General features: G+C 35.2%; 1 protein-coding gene across 2 annotated transcripts in view; it reads left to right on the top strand.

The window, feature by feature from the left end:
- The window catches only part of hook3 (hook microtubule-tethering protein 3), a 57805-nt gene extending 41765 nt beyond the window's left edge, over window positions 1-16040 (top strand). For both annotated transcript variants that reach the window (XM_066710969.1, XM_066710970.1), the window contains 7 exons: window positions 4566-4600; window positions 4713-4795; window positions 5037-5137; window positions 6910-7014; window positions 7606-7677; window positions 8194-8330; window positions 13623-16040. In XM_066710969.1, the coding sequence (XP_066567066.1) occupies window positions 4566-4600; window positions 4713-4795; window positions 5037-5137; window positions 6910-7014; window positions 7606-7677; window positions 8194-8330; window positions 13623-13638 (549 nt within the window). In that variant the 3' untranslated portion in view covers window positions 13639-16040. The remainder of the gene's footprint in view (window positions 1-4565; window positions 4601-4712; window positions 4796-5036; window positions 5138-6909; window positions 7015-7605; window positions 7678-8193; window positions 8331-13622) is intronic.
- The last annotated feature ends 226 nt before the right edge of the window (window positions 16041-16266 follow it).

Raw genomic sequence — 16266 nt, 5'->3', positions numbered from 1 at the left:
TTAACAATGCATGTTATGTGTAGTAAGTTCATAAATGTATTTAGTGTCTCTTGCTAGAATATTCAGCATTTTAAAATATTCAGCAAATCTTCTATCTTCCAATAATTGTCTCTCATACCCCAACCTTGTTTGTGTCTGTTTTTGTTGGTTGTGTTCAGGTTCTGTGTCAATTACACCAGCACTGATTAATTATAATTAGAAGACATTCCATATTCAGTGGGTAAAATATATGATGAAATGCAAAATTATTTAAAGTTATTCCTTAGTAGTTATTTTATGGTATCATTTCTCTTGGCACTGCAGTACGTTTCTTGTTTCTGGTTATCACTCAGAAGTGTTCGTCTGAGAATTGGACTGGCATTCTGCTGTATAAATAATTAGGATTAAATGGCAAATGTAATAAAACGCATACATTTGTAGTGGTAGTTTCTGAAGTTTCAGTCCCTTTTGAACTTAAGTGACATTAAAATGATAATTAGATAATTGGCCTTTTGGAGGGAAGAAAGTGTAAATCATTAGCAAAAATTGTGGCTGGTTTCTTAACCGTTGTCTCTATCAGGTATCATAATTTGATTAATGGATTTATGATTAAACAAATCTGAGAGTTCTTTGGTTTACTTTTATATATAACCAACATGTAGACAAATGTCATATGCTATCTGCATAGACAAACATTTGCATGATTTGAGTAATCTTTTATCTTGGTTTTAAAACAGAGTAAAGATTTGATGCAAGAGGCAGCTAGTAATTCAGGAGTTGCACAATTTAAAGCCAATCATTTTGTAAAGGCAGTAAATAGACAGTGTTACATTTTCTAGGGTAAGATCAGCAAGCCATTAGTGTTTAGTATTTTTTCATACCATCTCCAATATATAGAAGATCCACTACATATTTCATTGTAGTGTTTGGAATGAGATGATCAAAAAAAATAACAAAATAAAGGTCTAATTCTGTTTCTAAGATAATGATATTAACATTGTGTTTACATTTTCTCTTCTCTCTGGGTCACATAAAGCATATTACATGTAAAGCATGTTACTCTTAACATAATGCAGAGTGCTGTGTGTAGTCGTCCATATGTGTGTTCCTTTCACTCTTATTGATGTTATTTATGTTTTAGTGTGGAAGCAGAAAGGCATTCATTTTCATGCAAGCAATGTGGACACTAAGCCCTGTGTATCTAGCAATCTCCACAGAGGGATACATGTTGGTGCCTCCACAGATGAAAACATGAAGAGGAATGAAAATGCATGTGTGAAAATATACATTAACATCTCTCTTTGTTCTCTTAACCTTGCTTGCCAGTGTCTCAAATTATTCCATTCTTCTCTCGGTTGGTGGTTTCTCATCCTTATCTTTCTTGTCTCTTGTTCTGCTGCTTCCTCTCTAGGCTATTGTGAGTATTGCATGTCAATCATTGTGAACTCCTAGGACTAAAACTGTAAAGCAATAACCCAGTGCTTACTAATATAGCAACAAAACATGTCTGCGGTATACATTGCTTCTACCATCATTTTACAGTATAGTCTATTTCACACTACACTATTCAGAAGTTAAATGTAGTTTTGTATTAGAGACTACAAGGAAAGTAATTATATTGAGATGTAGCTCGTGCTCATGTTTGCATTTCCTGCTATTTACTGAGACAAGTTTGGAGACATGTAAGATGAGGTGGATTGGTGACTTAAGTGGTCTGGGTATTCAGAGGTTTCATACTCTCAGTATATGTAATTGGGATTGGAACTATCATAACAGCAATTAATAATAAAAGGAAGGATAAGAACCTGTACAGGCCAGGTCAACATCTGAAACTTTTGGAAATGTATCCATATATAGTAGATGCCCCAATTCTTTAAAATAAAGGTGCAATTATTTAAAAAGCATTAGCCCACATTTTTATCTCGGCAAATTAGTTGTGATGCAGCATTGGCGTTACATCATATAATCTCGTATTATTAGCTTGAACTTTTGAGAGAACATTTTTAGTCCTAAGAATTTAAGTTGATTTAAGCAAAGTACAATTAAGAAATCCAGACAATTACATCCTTTTGCTCTATGCTGCCAATCATTGCAATCACTGCATTTATCTATAATCATAATGTCAACTATTTACTGTTGTAATTCATGTATTAAAATATAAAAATGTTAGTGATACTCATATGCCAGGGGGAAAAGTAACACTTGCAGAGTAATTTTACCTAGTTGCTGCAGTAACCCATTAATAAGTATATATGACCTGACATCTCACATTGTGAAGTCATTTATCTCAAAATATGAGATTGCTAAGATAAAACTGTCAACTTCAAAATCCATGTATTGGAGGTAAATTAACATTTTATTCCTCCAAAATAATTTACATTTAATATAGAAGTGCATGTTAAGTACATGAATTTACCTTTCACTTGATGTGTAAAAGAGAGAAGTCTTTCATGTATATAATTATTGTTTTCATTTTATTTTTATTTTTAACTCTGCTCTTTTTTCACATCGTCAAGAATGGGTATTGTCAAGATATTTCATATACTGCCTGATCATTATACTGTACCTTTTTACACAATGTGAGCTTTAACCCTACCTGCCAAGCAGTGGCCGTTCTAGCTTGTATGGCACCCTGGAGTGAACCCTCCTTCAGGCAGTAGCCTGCCTAGCTCACAAACTAGAATCGGGGCACCCACCCCGACCAAGGTTAATTGACCCACAGTCCCACACAGTGACATGATATCGTTGAAGTGATGTGCAAATGAGCAATAGAAAACTGATTTTGCAAATGTCACCATTTTGAATTTGTTTGTGCGGCCACCCCGTGCTGCCCCCTGCAAGATGCTGCCCTGGGCGGCTGCCCATGTCGCCTACACCTAAATCCGCCACTGCTGACAAGAGAATTGCTCTCTTCTTGGAATGCAGACTAACAGTGTAGATTGAGGAAGACCCATTCTGTTGCTTTTCCCTCGGTGCCTAGATAAGTCTTGAATAAGCATCTTGTCCACTGCTGTAATCAAACCGCGGACAGATACGTTTTTAACTTGCCAGAAGTTTGCTTTGATGCAATTGCCATTCACATGTAATATTTCTTCAAACTTGATATAACGTATTACAGATGTTATGTATGTGGGAAAAGGGTGTTGTATCTTTAATATTTGGGGAGGGGAAAAAGTGAACTGCAACAACTCTGCAGTCCAATGCCTTTTTCCCTGGCAAATCTTTCATTTTTCAAAATGCCATGTGTGTGTATCTGGGGGATCCAGCTTTGCTGTTTTTGTGTCGTTTTGTGCCTTCCGCTGGAAATTTGTTACACTTTCATACAAAAAGTTTACATTACTTTGCATTACATTGCTTTTTGGAAATTTATTTAAAGAAATCTGTTAATCTTATACAGGCTCCAGTATTTTTCTAGATTCTGCCTTGATGTATTTGTATACTATGTTGCATTCATTTCTAGTAGTCTTGTGAGTAATCCAGAGCTCAAGTACATTTATTTTAGTAACAATGACTATACTTTTACACTAAATTGTACACCTGTTCACTTCATTTTTTTTATGTTTATTTTAAAATAAAGTTGGTCAGTGCTTTCAATAGCAGGTTCTTCAACCATTTAAAATGTATCTTGCTGATCTTCAGTTCATAAAATACACCTATTACAAATTTGCACATTTTTTTAATATAATCTAAACTCAGCATGATTCTTTTTACTACAAATCCACAGGCGCGTAATAGAAATTTTACAGTAAAAGGTTTGCTAATTACATACTTAATATTTAAAATCATGTGTAATCTATTCTTCATATTGTGATGCCCTGCTAGCTTTGACAAATGTAGGGTCACTCATCTGTGACTACAGTGTAGCTAACAGCCATATGCCAAGCAGTCTGTACAATGTCATCAGTCCATTCAGATTGATGCGATACTTGACTCTGCCATTGAATGGAAGCCAAGCACTCATAATGCATCTCTGGAGGCCTGGCCAGAGGCAGTACATTAAATTTTACTACACCTTTTACCAACACACTGACTGGCCACAAATTATAGCATTTCACTTCGCTCAAAGTTAGATTCTCGTCAGTGTACAGTGTTGAAGATCCCTTTGATTTGGGAATCAAGTGGGGTGCCAATTTATCTATTTATTTTATTCTTATTCTGCATTTAAAATGGGACTGGCATACTAAATAGTTGCATTTGTCTCTAATGTCAAGTGATCTGCACTGACTCACTTCTGTTATACATTTGCAGAATGAAGAAATCTTTCACATCTGTATTGCATCCTTCAAATAACAAGTCTTACATTTTTAAATTGTTGATAAATTTCACACTTATTAAAGTATGCATGTATGCAGTCATTAAATGTCATTAAGAGATTGACAAACACAGCCATGTGTGATTACAGAATGCCATATGTTTCAAATGGAGCTCTACCAAGCAAAATTTGACATGAAATTTGAGTCATAATACTCTAGAAATGGGATTTTACCAGCAGAGGGCAGCATTGCGACACAAAAGTATTTCATTTTTTTTTAATGTGCAATAAAGTTGAACCATTTATCCTGCCTAATTCTTCTTCTTTTTTGTAGTCGATAATTCTGAAAAAGAAATATGAAGAACACTTGTAAGTATTGTTTTTTTGTTTTTGTTTTTGTTCTCTTTGGTCCCGAGTTATTCTGCCCTTTTTACTAATCTTGTAATTTTCTTTTTCCTCCCTGCTTTTATATATAAAAAAGGGAGAAGATGCGGGAAGTACACAATGAACTTCAGAAGAAAAGTGCTTATATTGAAGACCTGGAGCCAAAATACAACATTAGCTGTGAGTGGTACATTTTACAAACCAATTAGCCAACCCAAGGTCAAACACAAGACAGAGAACCATAAATTAATAAAAGAAGCTTGGTGTATTTTAAATGCAAACAATTACTTTTTTCCTCAGCCAACTTACATGATTTCTGCAACATGCATAATGAATTAATCTTTTTTTTTTTTTTTCCCGTTTCTTTTACTTTTTTTTTTTGGTCTAATTGTTACATTACTTTGTATTGATCCTTTTACAGCTCAGAAGGTTGAAGAATTGGAAGAAGCTTTAAGGAAGAAAGATGAAGATATGAAACAAATGGAAGAGAGATACAAGAAGTATCTGGAGAAGGCCAAGAGTGTGAGTATAGTTAATCCTGTTCTCTTCAGAGACAGTGAAGTCGGCTGTGAGATTTGTGCTGTTTGAGTGAGGGATACTCTAATTTCCAAAAGAGGATGTAGCACAAAACATTTTTTGATGCTGTGTTAATAAAAATAAACATAATGAAAATAAATCACATTAAACCAATTAGACGTTGGGCAGGATTAAATCAAAAATGTTTGCAAGGCGCGAGGGTGAAAAGTCGCGGAAGAGTCGCAGGAGGCAATCTTGCAGCTCAGCTCCTCGCTGGATTAAATCTAAAATATGAGGAGCTGCGAACGGCAAGGAGATGTGTTTTGCTTGTGTGGCTTCCGAGGTGGGCGGGCAATGCGAGAGGTACCACGAGCCAATCACCAGTGTCCGAAATTGAAGAGAAACCGGGCGGCGGAAGAGCAGGATGGTCCTGCGAGAAGCAGCGATGGGTCAAGAAAGCAGATAAACACAGTGATCTGGCGCTCTGTGATGTAAATCCACAGCATTAATCTCTCTGCTGACACAACACTACAAGCCTGTCCTTCCTAGCGGTTACAAACATGTTTTAAGTAGTTTTATCTCACTGAACATAACTTGTAATATAACTCGATGCCTTCTACTTTAGAAAGCAATAAGTACAAACTTTATGCTCGCAGTGCAGTATTGACCGACCCTGCGGTAGGCACTACTCCCACTAAAGAAGGAAACATCATCTAATTCGTGATGCACACTTCATTGTAGTTACTGTAGCAATAAGCAGTTATTTCCACTGAACACAGAGAGCCGCGGAGGCTGTGAATAAACCCGGAGCTGCGCCTGCGCAAACCTGTGCCGGACAGGCTTTCTTTACACTTTGCCATAACCGTGAGAGGCTCTAGACAACTCCGAAGTGTCTAAAACTAGAGTAGCTGCAAGAGCATTTTCAGGTTGTTTTCTCGACGATATTTATGTGATTTAATACAGCGAAAATGTAACCACTCCCACTGTATTGTTGGGTGGGATTAAATACAACTTTAATCAGCCACTAATAGCAAACTACACAACTATATATCATGGGGTTTACATTAAAAATCAGAAGAATGTAGCATCTAGCAAAACATGAAAGCGCGACTGAGTACAGTGGTGTAGTTTTCTAGTAGCGGCTGTGTGAAAGTTATTCTCTCGCATAAAAGAAAGGAGCTGCGAGAAGGTCGTTTTGCGGCGCAAATCGAGTTAGATTTAATACCACCAAAGTTTAGCAGTGCGATATCCATTCGCAGACATGTGCTAATGCTTCTGCAATTTTTTTATTTAATCATGCCCATTATCAGCCTGAGCAATAACTCTTGAAAGTTTTGCTTAGAGCTGCCACACTTTTTTTTATATATATATAGTTCTCCTTGAATAGATATAGGGTCTATAAACTTTCTAATGTTGTTTTTGTATGCATTTTTTTTCTTTAAAACAGAACATCTTAAATAATAAATTAAAAATAAATATTATCCTGATGACCATTTTCCTACAAGTTTGTGTAATTACTGTTTTCATTGTATTTGTAGTACTGAAAGATTGTTTGGTACATTTTTCTGTAAATAATACTTAAACATCTGTTCGGTTTTCTTGCCTGCACTAACATAACTTCTCTTCTTTCATCTGCAACTGTGGGTTTGTTACTCCAGACACTCCAGACTGAATAGTAATAAATGTGCTGTAACGGAGTCCGAAGATCGGTGCCCTAACCACTCATCATTCTTTTGTTTAATCGTTGGTTTTTTTTTTTTTTTTTTTTTAATCTGCAGGTTATCCGGACACTGGATCCCAAACAGAACCAGGGCTCGGCTCCTGAAGTCCAGGCGCTCAAGAACCAACTACAGGAGAGAGAGAGGATGCTTCATTCTTTAGAGGTATGGAATGGATGTGTAGAATATGTAAATAATAATAATCATTGTATTTAAAAATCTCTGGCCATATGAATGCAGTTGTTTTTGGCAGAAAATATGCATTTCATGTCTTTGCATTTGCACTGCTATGCTGCTCCTATGTTTTCACACAAACACTAATGATTGTGCTCTAGCTTTACTTATTTTAAACAAAGTTCATTCTACTTCATATTTCTTTGTGTAAAGTTTGCCTTACATATTATATTAAATTTGAATGACAATTTAAGGCATACAGTACTTGAAATGCACCAGTTTCATAATATATCTTTGAGATTTGAGACATAGGACTTGGGCATAAGGAAGAAAAAAAATGTCATCCTATGTGTGTGTGTTCATTTAAAAACAGTGAGCTCACAGAAAAGGACCCTGTTTTGCAAATTACAGATGATAAAATGCTCATTCCCAGACTTCTGGGTATAGTATTGTTACTGTTACACCTTCAAAATTCAGTTTTGTTCGTACGTTTTGTTTTTGTTTGATATTATCTGGAAAATACCAAACGTGAGTGGATCAGCCTTACCTTATTTTTGATCATCTTTCTTTTTATGCTTCCAGAAAGAATATGAGAAGACAAAATCCCAGAGAGATCAAGAAGAGAAGCTGATTGTTTCCGCTTGGTACAACATGGTGAGTGTCCATCAGCAAAGTGAGTGGGCAGAACTGCATGAAATGTAACTATCTAAAACCACTTCCCATTTTCCCAGTTCAGTAAAGTTGGAATATCGTAACCACAAGATACCTAACATAAATATAATAATCCAGGTTCCTCCTGAACACCTTTGGCGTGGAAGTGTAAGACTTGATGATGATCTTCACTACATAAATATCTGGAAGGATACCATTTAAGAAAAACTTATTCAAAAAAGAAAATGTAGAGCAAGACATACTTAAGTCTGTGCTGATAAATCACTGAAGTGTGAAGAAACTAGGGAAATAAATGATACATGAACATGTATTCATGTGTAGAATTTACTCTCGTCCAGTGAATCTGTCCTGCTTATTGCTTCAGGCAGTGCTGATCAATCAAAACTTCTGCAGCTGTCAGTGTCCTCAGTGTCACCATATTTTGTTGCAGAAAACACTATCTGAGTAGTCAAATATAGGTATTGTTTTAAGAGAAATTAAAAATGTTCGTCCTTCCAGGGTATGGCCCTTCAGAAGAAAGCTGCAGAAGACAGGCTGGCCAGCACGGGCTCTGGACAGTCCTTTTTGGCCCGGCAGAGACAAGCTACGAGCACGAGAAGGTCATATCCTGGTCACGTCCAGCCAGCCACAGCCAGGTAGAGACACAGAAGCTTAGCCTGAGGAGATGTCAGCCAAGCAATCATGTAATTGCACCATTGTAGCAATTCAGGACAAATATTCATGTTTTTGGTGAACACTAAATACTGTACAACTTTGGGATTTACATATTTCTGTTGCTTATCTTATGTTTATTTTTTTTTTATATATTTTTTTTTCCATTTTATCATTTTAATATATCAGTGTATTGTTTTGGGTGTCATGCTTCTTTACCTAAAATGAATGGATTTAAGCAGAGATGCCAACTCTTAGTCTTTTTGGAGAGAATGTTACATACATCTTCATGTTTTTTATGTTTTATTTGTTTTTACTTTACTCATCCACACGTGTCATTATTCAGTTCCTAAGTTCATATGCTGTGGAACAGGCTAATCTTGTATAACCTTCCACATACAAAATCAGAAAAAAAGTATTTTCAGCAGAATGTTTTATGTAGTTTGAGTTTTGTATTTTTATTTTTTAGGAAATGTTGTAACAGTATTTCACACTTTTATTATAATGTTTCAGCACATTTTCAAACATTTCAAATATGTGTAGTTTTAGCAAAGTTTTGCAAATAGGCTTATTTTAAGTATTAGCATTTTATTTTAAATTTGTTTTTAGATTAAGGGGTTAGGTCTATCTTAAACTAACAAGGGTGTTCAAGTCCATAAGCAACAGATTTAATGAACTTTTCTCTTATTTACCTGTTTATCTGAATCTGGATTTCACCACTGAAGCAAATTACTCCTATTTTCCATGTACATTTCCTTGTTTATCAAGGTAATATTTGCTCAGGTGGCAGCAGACCTTTGGTAAGTGTTATTTACACACATTTGCCTACAAAAACCTTTAGAACCCTTTCAGATACATAGTTAGCATCTACATTATGTACACAATTGTGTACACAGTGATCAAAGGGGTTATTTGGGGGTTAGCTTTATTCCACAATTGATGGGTGTTTTTGACAGGTTTCATGGACATTAAAAGTTACTATGGGGTTAAGTCCTAAGTGGCATAACTGTTAAAGCCTTCTGGAGCGCAAGCTATTTCACTACAGGACAGAGTGAGCTTGTCTCGTATCCCACCTCTCCTGTTGCTGGCTTTGCCCGGGTGTTCCCACAATCCCACGCACAATGAGCTGGGCACTGCGCACAAGTGGGTCTGTGAAAAGCGGCTGCGGGTTATTCATTTTTCCTGTGGCTTTCAGGTGCCCATTAGTTCATGGTGTTGGCTGGTTCATCTGTATTAGATGCCGTGATCGGTGTGATAGATGAACAGTAAGCATTCTGAGCTGGCAGAATGTGAAACGCAGAGGATTGCTTTGATGGTTTTCAGGTTAGAGGATGCTGAAAAAGCACAGATAGCACTGAGCTGAGATATGTAAATTGAGGGGAAGAGAGAAGAAAAGTAATTGGAGAATCTACATTTAGATGAATAAATAAGAGTAAAAGTTATGAAAGAAATTAATGTTTTACATTACAATATGCATATACTGATGTCTGAATCACCTTGCAACGTGTTGCTGAAAGTAGGCTGTCTTGCTTGAAGTGAATGATTTCTTTGGATTTCTCAGTTTTTACTACTTAATATTTGCTTCAATGTAAAAATGTATACATATATCTTTTTCCCCAAAATGTAACAATTAACATGTGTATAAGTGTACATTTATTAATACTATGGAATTAACTTTTTTTTCAAATTTTTATGTCTACATACAGAAAGTAAAGTACTGTATATCCAAGCAATTGCTAAGAAATTTGAAAAGAAGTGTGACCTTGTTATGAGGTGGTTATTTTTTGCTCCTTGCTTAGTTACAAGGTGATACTTGATGTTAAATACATAATTGTGTTTTGTGTATTTATTGTAGGTTTTAACCACATTTGTAAGACATGGGTCTAAAAGAGATGTACAGTAGGTAGCAAAGAATGTGTAACAGAAAACATATAGTATATATTGGCAGTTCAGCATTTTACATTTTTTTAAATTAAAAATCAGTTTCACCACCTCCACTTTTTCCTGGTCTCATGAAGTAATCTGGATTAAAACCATTCATTTAGCAAGTAGTTTTCTAACTGAATATCATTCCATGATTATTGGGAAATACTGTTCAGAAGTAAGTGCTAACATTTTTTTTCACATACGCACTTTGAGTGGATCCTGCTGTAATATATTTCAATACATAAACACATTATTATTATTATTATTATTATTATTATTATTATTATTATTATTATTATTATTATTACAATAATCAGTCAAGCTAGTTGAAAGTGAAAATAAATTTCAGCCTTTTCTCCAATGTAGAAGAAAATCAGTCTTCATTGAAACTTGACTCTAAAGTGACTGATGGACTAACATGCCGTTTTTTAGTTGAGACCATATGTTTTAATTTAGTTCTGTACATCTTTACAAAAGTTAAACTATTTAGATGTTTTTCCTGGCCAGAGGCATTGTCCTATATAAAATATATTATAATTAGTTTCTAGAGCTGTCACAGCTTGAATTATTAGGATGGAAAGTAAATGCACAAAAATACTAAAAAAAAAAAAAAAAAAAATTCTTGGTTATGGATTACTAGATGAAAAAATAATTGTAGTACTTTTGATGGTAGCAGAAATGTGTATTATCCCACTTCATATCAATAGCAATCAAGTGCTTCCATACACTAAAACTTTCTTTTGTAGTTGGCATCACTGCTTAAAAATGCCCAAAATCAAATGCAATGTAATCCTTTTTTTTTTTTTTTTTTAATACTGCTTAAATCTTAATTTCCCTTAACCCCATAGTGGAAATCAAATAATATTGAATGAACAAAGTGTGAGGATTGGGTAGAATTGGGGTTAAAACCTTGTTTTCCAAGCTTAAATGGTGAATATGTAATTATGATTTTGGTTGTTTGCATTTTTTTTTTTTTTTTTTTGTCTGTCAGGCCTTTTTTAATGCTAAAAATTCCCATTTCTATGCATTAGACCTATAAGAATGTGGCAATGTAGCCTTAAATGAGATGTGGTTTTGACCAAGTAAACTCTATCCAGCATGACCAGCACATACCAGACATGGATCTGTGTTTGGAAACAACACAAAAGCTAAAGGATTGTAAGTTTGCGATGTTAATGGAATATTGAAGATAAGGCGTGCAGGCTGGTTTTTACATACTGCACTTTTCTCAAAGTGTATATATAGAATTTTTTATTTATTTTAGGTCTTGTTATTCCAGTCATGTTCATAAGACATTATGCTGGGTGCAATAAAACATAGAAAATTGTTTGTATGAGATAAAAAAAGATTGCTGTGTATAGACCTGCCATGACATATGCATTAACTGAAGGTTAATTCCTCTGTGTTTGTGGTTTTTGTGGAGGTTCTCAAGTTGATGCTTTTTCATCACTGACAAATTTGACCCCTTATATTGCCAATACAGACACTGTATTCAACTAACATATTCAGAACCTGCAAGAACCATATATTGGGTTCTTTCATAATGTTCTTCTGTATCTACCCCTTCCAAATACAAATTAGGTTGAGACGGATCTTTACTTTAATTAGTAATGCATTAAAGTTAAGCACATGTATTAAGTATAACTGGGAACTTTCATTATCATTGGCACCTCATATATGTAGACCCTGGATTTCCTGCACTAATTTGTAACAAACAATTTTCTGGATGCAGATTTCAATGCATTACAATATATGCACGTCCAATGCAACATGACAAATGGTGTTCTGCATTAGAAGTCAATGGTGCGATACCATGCATCATTTGTGTCTTGTGTTATTTTATTGTGATTTTGATTTGCTTCTGCCCATATTTAAGTGCTTAAGTCTGTTTATGGGCTGCAAATAAACACAATATCAATAGCATCCGTTTGATGCCATTATAAATGTTCGGGCTATTTATGGTGCAGAAGATTCTAGTAAAGAATATATATAGTTAACAAAAGGACAATATGCATGTTAATTTGTATTTTAACTCAAGTGTATAGATTTTTTTTGTTGTATGAAAGAAGTGTTAATTTAAGGAAGCCGGATTTGTTAGTCTTTAAAACTGTATCACATTTGATGGTAACTTGTAGTACCAGCTCATAATACTCACCTTTTTTAAGATTTCCAAACGTCTTCCAGAAAGTGACATCCTGAATCCACAAATCAAGCGTGCCAAAGCTCCTTTGAGTCTTCTATTTACATTTTCCAGTTCATGAATTTTTGCCCAATAACCCTGAAGTCCTTTAACTTCTTCATACGCTTTTGTTTTAGAAGTGGATTGTATTGAATAACAGTACAACCGTGAGTTAATTACAAGATGTAATATTGTTCTATGAGCTATATATCCTGATCATCATGAAAACCAGAAAAGATGCATTTATAATCCAATCAACATCACAGATCTATCTTCACAGGTTATGGTTTCATGCAAAAAGCAAAAGTCAACTAAGTTATAGTTCTGTATGTGAAATCAGTGTTTATCCTCTTTATTACAAGACTGTGTGTGAACCTTTGCTTCTGAACTTACTTAGTGGCATATTTGGACAATGATCTAGACTGTGTTTATATATTGATCAGTTAACAAAACTGTACATTTACTTTAAAGCAAATCTGTTTTCTTTAAGTTATTGTCCCTCCTTTGTCATGATCATATTTTTGGTAGAGTTCAAAGATGAGAAGCGCCAGGTAAAAATCTGTTTCTTTACTGTTTGCCTCGTACTGTTGACTTTTTCTGCTTTGAATTTCAAAACCAGTGCTGACGTTCTCACTAATTGTGCTATTTATTCAGAATGGGAATACAACCTTTTCAGTCCATTTCCAATTCACAGTGTTAACCTAGCCCTACAGTGCCCATTCTGCACTTTTCGATTTAAGTGGTTTCCTTGAAATGTATTGCCCTTCTCTAGACAGTTGCCGTTGGGAAATTTTAAAGAAGAAAATGTACCAAAGAATAATGCTTGCTTACGACTGCTATTTCAACAGAGAGACCTTGAGGGAATGTAACTTCTCACAACAACAACAAAAAATGTAATTTTTACCTGACATATATCATTGTTTATCTTTTACTGTAGGTGGAGCTATTGTACTGTGTTTCAAATCATGCTTTTTACCTCCCGTTTCTTTTGTTTTGTTTGTGGTCAGCTATAACTTTTGAACCTGTTTCCCAGTGTTTCTTTTGAAAGATTAAACCCATGGATTCAGTGACCAAGTGCAGGACAATATAATGACTAACAGGGTAACACTAACATCCCAAAAGATCATTTGCTCCTTGTAATTTTTCTCTCTCCTTTGTTTTTTATTTGCAGCGATGTGATTGCATGACCTTCAGCATGGTTGAGGGTTGCATGATGTGCAGTTGCATGGCTTTTTGAGTTGAGCCTTGCGTAACCCATCGACTAACCCTGCTCATAGGGAGAGCTCTCAAAGTGAGGAGATCATTGCCTGCTCCAATCATGGAAGCTTGCCTGTGCTACTAAAACTGCATTCCTGCCCAGACTCAATACAGAGCAAGGGCCAGTGCTCTTTGTGGTGGGGGTTTCACTGGGCACAGGTCCTCCAGAGTAAATGCATGGCTTTGCCTCTTACTATGTTTCCTGCAGATCAGTTCTTATCAGGGCTATTAAGGTTGTCTTCTCTCTGGACTGCTTTTGCACTTTGTTCAGAAATATGTAATGGCAGAAACGGTGTTTTAGGGAGAAATGGGGAGGGGGAGGCATTTACTTTATTTCTTGAGATATTCCTCAACCAGAGGTATTCCTCTCGAATGACTCATATTTTATATCTGGCAAGACATTTTGTAGCTTCAAAAATGGGCTACGTACTGTTGTAAACTCTTTTAACCATATGCAAGATTGTCAAGTTGCATTTTCAATAAAAAAAGTATTTTTATTTTATTTTATTTTATTTTCCCAGGGGATTTGGTTTTATTTTTTTCAAAGGCAATATGGTTGCAACACGCAATGTAATGTTTTATTTCATCATTTGTTTTTAAATGAGTTTGCCCTGTAATTACTGCCTACATGATCACATGGATCCCTGAAATGTCCCATTTTGTTGCCTAGTTACCAGGTCTTTTATTGAATGACTTACTTCCCACTCTATTCTTTCCTTTCTCGTTCATATTTATTTGCATTTTCCATTTTAAAACAGTATTATCTTCTGTAATACCCATCATGCCCATCATTCTTTTTTTTTTTCTTTTTATTATTTTCCCGAATACATCATAATCATACTTGTACCATTCTTCTAAAAAAGACTCTCTTTGAAATAAAAGGGTAGTGTTTTGTTTGTGTTTTGGAGCTGCTGCATAAGTGTAAGGCTTTTGCACAACTATGCCTTTAATGTAGTGTATTGATTTCTGTTTTGAATTAACCCATGCAGTATTGACCTACAGATGCATTTAGAAGATTATATTCTATTTTATAGATTTTATTTTAGGTTATCCTATTTACTTACCGGTCAGCACAGTTTTCTTTTAACTGGTAGACTTTACTGAGGGGAGCCAATTCATAATGGAAAATGTCCTACTTGGCAGCACATAGCTTTGTTTGCATTTCAACTGCTAAAAGTAAATATTACAGCCAATAAAGGGTCATCGTGAGTTAAAACATTCAGGGATTCGTAACATTTCAGCTTATTTAGCATGTATTGCGTCGATTCTGATGTTTACTTCCCTGTTCTTTAAAATAGCACAGAATCCAACTTTCCATCATCTGCTGCAGGTAGGCCAAAGAGACGAAAAAAAGTCAACAGCTGTCTTCTCTCTCGTTATAGATATAAACCAAGAATTCAGCTCTCTTACCTCATATTATATTGTTTGGTGAGATGTTAGTGGCATGTAAACATTAAAGCAGAACGATTACTATAATCGCAATACCACAATTTCTGTGCTGCACCTTGACATGAAGCATGAAGCTCCCTGTTCCAAACCAAAGGGAGCAAAAACACATCAGTGATTTTATAAAAGTCTGTCTGTAAATATTTAGAAATCAGTCTAGTAATGAAATGTTTCCAAATGTGTCTCCATCTTTGATATGTGCAGGAAGGGTCAGATTTAAAGTTTTTCGTTTGTGTTTTCGTGAATGTAGGTAACCTATAAATATAGGTAGGAGATATAGACTAAAACTGCCTGTTAAAATGTATATGTATGTGTTTATACATACACACACGTGATCAAACCACATATTTATTGCACCTGATCTTTTGGCAGGTCAGTCTTACAATACTTCTAAAGGTACACAAAGGTGGGTTTTATTGAAAGCCACTTGGTAGATCAAATCCTGAAAAAAAATGCTAATATAAAAGGTTACCACTTAACCCGTCCATAATAGGAGTATCTGATTGTGTGCTTCTCTCCTGTATAGAACCAAAACCCTCTAACAAAGTCTGTCAGACAAAGGCATACAAAACTCTGCTTTAGTTAATCTGTTTTGGTTGCTGTTCTTAGAAGTGGGAGATTTCTTGTTTTACATTTCTTGAAAGTAGCAAGCTTTGTTGTTTTTTTTTCTCTGCCTGCCAAGTTTTATATTGCTTGTATACATATATGTACATATGTGAGAAACATTTTGACAAGGAGTTGGGTCATATAGAAATGTATATGGTTGAATATAGGGATTTCGCAGTATCTTTCCATTAGAAATCTGTTAATAATACAATATGCTTCCTATGCTGCAAAAATGTACAGTTGTTAAACAAGTTGTAAATAAAGCTTGTATAAAACTTTGGCTGCATTTGTTTTAATTTGCGACTTATTATGGGTGTCCTTTCGGTTTTTATTAGATGGCCAAATGTCAACTGTGATGTCTCATCGCAGCCCCAGCACCATGCATTCGAAGTCATATTTTATCCGAGGGCTGTCTGGGACTTAAACTGCACTTGGGGATAATCCTTGGTTGACAAGACATCACAAACCACTATTAGCAGTTTATGGCTCTAACCACTTGTGATGTG

Source organism: Amia ocellicauda, chromosome 8, assembly GCF_036373705.1.
Source record: "Amia ocellicauda isolate fAmiCal2 chromosome 8, fAmiCal2.hap1, whole genome shotgun sequence".
Taxonomy (NCBI): domain Eukaryota; kingdom Metazoa; phylum Chordata; class Actinopteri; order Amiiformes; family Amiidae; genus Amia; species Amia ocellicauda.
This window is presented reverse-complemented; position numbering and strand designations above follow the sequence as displayed.